The sequence below is a fragment of the Glycine max genome, chromosome 2, assembly GCF_000004515.6.
Source record: "Glycine max cultivar Williams 82 chromosome 2, Glycine_max_v4.0, whole genome shotgun sequence".
Classification (NCBI taxonomy): domain Eukaryota; kingdom Viridiplantae; phylum Streptophyta; class Magnoliopsida; order Fabales; family Fabaceae; genus Glycine; species Glycine max.
The window spans coordinates 41,832,923-41,839,767 of record NC_016089.4 but is presented as its reverse complement, the minus strand read 5'-3'; the positions used below and the strand labels follow the sequence as shown (position 1 = coordinate 41,839,767).

The 6,845-nt window shown below is 31.8% G+C and overlaps 1 protein-coding gene across 2 annotated transcripts; it reads left to right on the top strand.

The window, feature by feature from the left end:
• Window positions 1–1,757: 1,757 nt before the first annotated feature.
• Window positions 1,758–4,440, top strand: LOC100816918 (uncharacterized). Of its 2 annotated transcripts, none has more exons than XM_003518211.5 (2): window positions 1,758–2,923; window positions 3,891–4,440. In XM_003518211.5, the coding sequence occupies exon 1, from the start codon at window positions 1,845–1,847 to the stop codon at window positions 2,889–2,891; it is 1,047 nt and encodes a 348-aa protein (XP_003518259.1). In that variant the 5' UTR covers window positions 1,758–1,844; the 3' UTR covers window positions 2,892–2,923; window positions 3,891–4,440. The 2 variants fall into 2 exon arrangements, with proteins under 2 accessions (XP_003518259.1, XP_040864049.1); XM_041008115.1 differs by having other exon boundaries at window positions 3,814–4,440.
• The last annotated feature ends 2,405 nt before the right edge of the window (window positions 4,441–6,845 follow it).

Sequence of the window (6,845 nt, the reverse complement as noted above, 5' to 3'; positions counted from 1 at the left end):
TATAAAATATATTATTAAATAAAAATTAATTATTTTGAAATTTGATACATATATATATATATATATATATATATATATATATATATATATATATATATATATTAATACTTACATTAAATGTATATTAAATTTTTGAATAATTTTTAATGTTTTTTCTAAAATTTTCCATAATATTTTTGAAATTAATCATATTTCTTTCTTTCTACTGATTCCAATCATATTTGTTGCCCTATATTTTTTTTCACTGAAGAAAAATGATTAATAAATAACTAAAAAAGAATGACTTTTACAAAGTTAAGCATGCCTAAGTTCTCAATCGATTGATTATGATTGTTGTTAATAAAAATGTATTATTTAATATTATTAATTTAGTATTTTTTATAAATATATAAATGAATTTTTTTATTTAAATATTATTAATCATTGTATTTTTTAGGTAACCTATTAATTATTGTATTTATTAAATATAATATATTTATTAAATTTAATAATTGAAATATAAATTTATTAAATGTATGATTTTTCATCATAATTTATATATATAAATATACTATTAAATAAAATTAATTATTTTAAAATTTGATGAATATATATATATATATATATATATATATATATATATATATATATATATATATTAATACTTACATTAGATATATATTAAAATTTTGAATAATTTTTAATGTTTTCTCAAATTATCCATAATATTTCGAAATTAATAATGTTTATGTCTTTCTACTGACTCCCATCATGTTTGTTGTTGTAAGTTTTTTTAACAGACAAAAAATATTAATAAATGAATGAATGAAAGTGAATTTTACAAAATTAACCAATTTAATAGATAGTTGACATTAATGTCTTAATGATAAAAAAAAATACCAATATATTTGACAAGACTCCGTACATTTCATTTAATTAATAAAAAGTTTAATTTTTATGTTTATAATTTATTTTTTACACAGTTAACAAATTTTTATACTAACGTACTTACACACCTATTCGAAAACAAAATAATAAAGAAAACAAAGTAGTGGTATTGATTTACTATTTCTAAATTCTAATGCACTCATTCTTATTAATTAAAATTAATTAAAAATTACTCTCTCAATCCTTTTTTATCTGCCTTTAAATTTTTTACGTAAAAACTAAAAAATATAATATTTTTTCTTGAATCTTATAGAATAATTATGAGATTTCTTATTTTAGCTTTTCACAATAAATGTATATATATAAATTAATTAAAATTAGATAAAAAAAATTAACTGTATAATTATCAAATAAATAATTAAGATTATTTTAAACTTTGAAAATGATAGATAAATAAAAATCAAAGTCTTTTAAAAATTCAAAAATTATGATTTTTTAATTCAATAAAAATTAAGAGTATAATTGACATTTTTAATTATGATTTTTTTTTTAAAAATCTTAAAAATAAAATGAAAGACAATCTTTTAATTTTAATATTGAGAGAATGACCGCTGAGAAATTTAATACTAGATATTCTATTTTATTACCTATTATTATTTCATCCTAAAAAATTACTATTAATATTGATTGTTATATTTTATAGTCCCAACTTTAATATATTATTGGATTTATATTTGAATATTTAAATTGAGGACTAATTTAAAACCTTTGATTAAAGTAAAAGAATCTAATGTGAATTGATGGGGTTAAGTCATTTATTAGATGCATTCATTTTATTGTCCCAAAGTAAACAGATACATTCATGAGTTGAATGTGAATGTAAGTTGACTAGCTATATAGTAAAAAACAAACCTTAAGAAAATGCCCCCTTTCCTGATGAAAGAGTGAGTAGCACCCAACTTCCATTTCCAATCAGAATGCAGAGCGCAACACGCGCCGAGGCGGAGCGTCTCCTGGGGATCGCGGAGAAGCTCCTCCAGAACCGCGATCTGGTGGGGTCTCGAGAGTTCGCCTTCCTCGCCCAGGAAACCGAGCCTCTCCTCGAAGGCTCCGACCAGATCCTGGCCATAGTTGACGTCCTCCTCGCCGCCGACAAGCGCGTCAACAACCACCCCGACTGGTACGCCGTCCTCCAGGTGGACCGCCGCTCCGACGACCTGGACCTGATCAAGAAACAGTACCGCCGCCTTGCCCTCCTCCTCCACCCCGACAAGTCCCGCTTCCACTTCGCCGACCACGCCTTCCAGCTCGTCGCCGATGCGTGGGCCCTACTCTCCGACCCTATTAAGAAATCTGTTTATGACAAGGAGCTCTCTTTCTTCTCCCGCGTCGATTTGTCCGTCCCTGGATGGGTCCAGCAGCAGGAGAAGCTCCCCGTCCGGAGGACTGGGCCTGGGCCCGGTCCCGGTCCCGGGCCCACTGCGGGCCGCAATAGCGCTGCTTCGGCCCGCGAGGACATCCACGCGGACGAGAATTCGAGGAGGAGGAGGAGCTCTACTTTCTGGACCGCGTGTCCTTACTGTTACCGTTTGTATGAGTACCCTAGGGTTTATGAGGGTTGTTGCTTGCGGTGCCAGAATTGTGATAGATCCTTTCACGGCGTAACGGTTCCGTCGCTGCCGCCGCTTGTTCCCGGTCAGGATGCTTATTATTGCTGCTGGGGGTTCTTCCCCATGGGGTTTGTTGTTGGCAGCTTCGGTTCTCCTCCGCAGCCGGAGGAAGAAGCTGCTCCTTCGGCGGCGGAGGCGCCACCGTCACCGCCTCCTCCGCCACAGCAACCGGCTTCTTCGCTGCCTAATTGGATGCCGGTGGCGGCGGAGAATGGCGTGGGGAGTGTGACACCGGTGGCGGCGGCCACCAGGTTGACGAGGTCGGGGGCGGCGGTGCCGAACGGGGTAGGATCGGGGAATGGGACGGGGAAGAAGAAACGGGGGCGGCCGAGGAAGTATCCATTGCCGTCGTGAGAAGGAGGGGGTGTTTTGGATTGTTGTTGTAGGTACTGTTGTGTTGTTTAATTGTTGTTTTTGTAGATATGATTAACTGGTTATTTTGTATGATCTGTCTCTTGAATGTGGGTATCTTTTTGGCTCTGGTTTTTTTGCTATGGGTTTTTGATTTTATGCCTTGTTGATGAGTAGGGGAAGAGAAACAATGTGGCCGGTTATCTATAGTTGAAATTATTAGATTCACAGGGCCTTAATGCCCTTAACTTTATTTTATGTGGTTTTCACAAAAATAAAAAATAAAAACTCTGGCTTCTCCTACATACCGGAGAGTTAACACCTGTACTGTCATCAACATGGTTTTGAATTGTGGTTGTGGATTGCATTGTGATCCCTGTAAATGAGACTGATGGGATCATAATTGTGGTTATATTGTACACTGGAAGAAATGGAGAGGATCTTGACCCCCTTGTTAAAACCTTGGTTGGACATCATGGATTTGGTACTGCCATTTTATTTTCCTTAATCTAGTCATGAAATTGTAAGTTATGTTTGAATTACCGTTTCTTTATCATTAGAGGGTGTTCAACATTTGAATTCCCATTGCTTTACCATTGGTTCAACGTTTGAATTACCATTGCTTTTACCTATTAGAGGATGTTCAATGTTTGAATTACCTTTGTTTTACCGTTAGGGTTAGAGGGTTTTCAATGTACCATAGAAGAAGGAACACTTTTGTATCTATTATTCTGAATGTACTTTTGGAAGATTTGCACCGACAATCCAATATGTTAAACACTTAAAATTCTTAACATGAGATGGGTGGGAAGCTCTACTGTCCCAAACTGATGCTTAAATGCCCATTTGTGATTTAGATTTTGATAGAGTTGATTTTGGATTACTGATTGAGTTGTTGAATGTAACATGCATGTGTCCGAATTAGTCTGAAGTGATTTTGACTTTGCTCTGTAATGTGTGTGGCGGCTTGTGAATTGATCATGCGTGTTAACCCCCAAGTAGACACTGCTGAGAATAAGGAAAAATGCTCAGAAGAGGATGAGTGTACCTTCACAATGAGAGGGAGTTATAAGCTCTTAGTGGGTGGCCACCGTCCTAGAATAAGTCTTGAATTGAGTTGTCTGTAGCCAGCTACTATGGGTCTTCTCCTTGTTGGGCTATGTGATTTCATTGGAATGACTATTTGGATCTGGTTTTGCAACTGTGAACTGTCACAATTTTCTTCTTGCACATAGTGAACGGACTGGAATCGTTGGATGAAGATCAATCAATTCAAAATTTGAATACAAGTTTTAAGTCCTATTAACTGAGATAAAATAAGAGCTGTAAAATCTTTATCCAACTGTTCCAATTCGCTCACTGCAGGAATGCATGGAAATTGTGAATCTGGATCCTGGATATTCATGATGACTATTTTTGGGATAATGAAGTGCTTTGTAAACTTATGAATCCATTTGAAAATACAAATTGGGAACATATATAACGCTCATTGTAACTTAAATAGTGTTCATCATTGTTGTAGTAGTTATTACCATGTCTAAACACTTCAGTTTCTTCACTTCTTTTGATATAGTTTTGTCTGTACTTAAGCTTATTTACCTTTTTCAGAGCACTTGTTTCATTGTAATCTGTTCTCAAGAAAATTATTTTTAGAGGATGCTTCAACCTGAGATTTAGGTTTGAAGAATCAGAAGCTTCAAGTTTAGAAATTATACATTAAGTTTGTGTGTGTCTCACTGATATGATGAACTTAGTTTGGGATTCAGTTTTGTAAAAGCAAGGCTTGGAGTGTTCTGTTAAACTAAGTTTGCAAACTTAAGTTTAACTTCAACTTTAAGTTTACAAATTTTAATCCAAATACCTATAGATAACATTTGTAATAAAAGAAATGAATAAATTTGCATCCCACAAGTAAAGATGAATGAGTTTAATTGAACAGGAAAACAAAATTGGGAAAAATGAACGGAAAACCCCCCTGATTTTAATTGAAACAAAATTCGTCACTTTTGTTGGGGGGGAAAATAATCTAACAAGTACATAGAGCAAATTCAGCCATATCTCAGGCCGCAACTACTCCAATCCGTGGCATATCCAAGTTATTTTATTATTTTTTTAAAAAAAATTATTAAGTACCAAGACATATCTAAAATATAACTTTACTTGGTACATTCCTGCAACAGATAAAGTTCACAAATGGAGTTTTTTTGTTTTGGTGAGATGACAAATGGAGTATTCGAACTGTGGTTACTGGATATTGATAAACGAACAAGTTAGGGGTGTTAATGGTCGAGTTGTTGTTTTCTTTCTTGTGTATAATACATGGGTCATTTGTACTGGGAGAGATACCTTCTTCTGTCTAGTTGGGGGGAGAAGGGGCAACGAGGGAAAAAAGCTTTTCCCCAAAGTCAGAAAGTTTGGGAGTGGAGGAGGGATGTGTCATTTGCTTGTTTGTTTTAGTTTTAATTATTTTAATATTAAATACTTTTTATACAACATAAAAAAATTACAAATTAAAAATTATTTTTTTATTAGGAAAAATCTCATGGTAAAAATATTTTTTTGTCAAATTGATTATTATTATTAGGATTAAACATGTTTTTAGTCGATCTCAGTTAATGTTTTTTCATTTTTTATTTTTGTAATTTTTTTTTCCATAATTTTAGACCTCGTAAGTTTTTGTATTTTTCTTAAATTTTAGTCTTTATAAGATATTTTATATCTTTAAGTTTGCGTTTTTTCAAATTTGATCAATATATAAGCGCAAACTTATAAATACTATAAATAAAAAAATTATAATATTAAAGAAATTCAAATTAAAAAAACACAAACTTAATGATTAAAAATGAATAAAATATTATCTATAGTAGATATAATGAACGTGAATGGTAGTAAATAGTATATTGCGTTATTTCTTATTTTACTTTGGTTTGTTAAATTTGAATAATTATTGAAATTTAAACAAATGAAATTTAATAATAATGAATTTAAGAATAAATTATTTAAGTTTTGATTTAGTTGGTTTGTTACAAAAATTATTAATGTAGTCCTTTTGGAGTCTGAACTCAAATATAAGCATAAAAATTATCTCTAGACTTAAATATAAGTAAATATAACTATTTTATCCTATTTAATAATATCATTTTTTAAAACACTCCTCATTTCATTTCAATTTTATTTTCAATGATTCTTTTTTTTTATAATATTAAATTCCAATGAAGAACAATTTGAAAATGACATTATTTTTTGCTTGAGACTAGTAAAATTAAACGATGTCAACTAAATTTTTTAATAGTGTGAAATTAATTATTTTTGGTTTGATTTTTTCTTCATGGAGAAAAGTGTGGCAAGGGGATGCAATGGTGAGTGCGACGGGGTGAAAGGATTTGGGGTGCTCAAGAAAATAAGGAATGCGGTGTTAGTGTTTTTTTGAGAAAGGTTGAGTGGGATAAAGGTAATGAAGGATAAAAACATCTGTTTAATGTGTAAATTATTTCTTAGGAGGTGCACCAAGCAAAAAATGGGATGCTCTAAGTAATTGCCTACAATGAATTATTAAATTCTTAGCCTGGACTAGATTGGGTCTATTTATTTGTGGGTACACCCATTGTTTTTTTTAATTCATTTCTTATTTTTAAATAGAGTTAAATAAGATTTTAGTCCTCCAAATATTAAATTATATTGGTTTTAGTCTTCTGAAAATAATTTCATTGCATTTGATATCTGAATTTTTCAAAATTTCCTTTTTAAGTAATTTATTTAACTTTTTTTTATTTTTTTGTTGTTAAATGTAAGTCACCTCCACCTCTTATAGATAATATGGCTGGAGCTCAAACTATTACAATTAATGCACTTGTTGATGTTTATTCCCAGTATCTAGTATCTGGTTCCATCGACAACAAAGACAATATATGAGTTTAGTTATATATATTTGTTTGGGAATAATAGAGATGCAATATG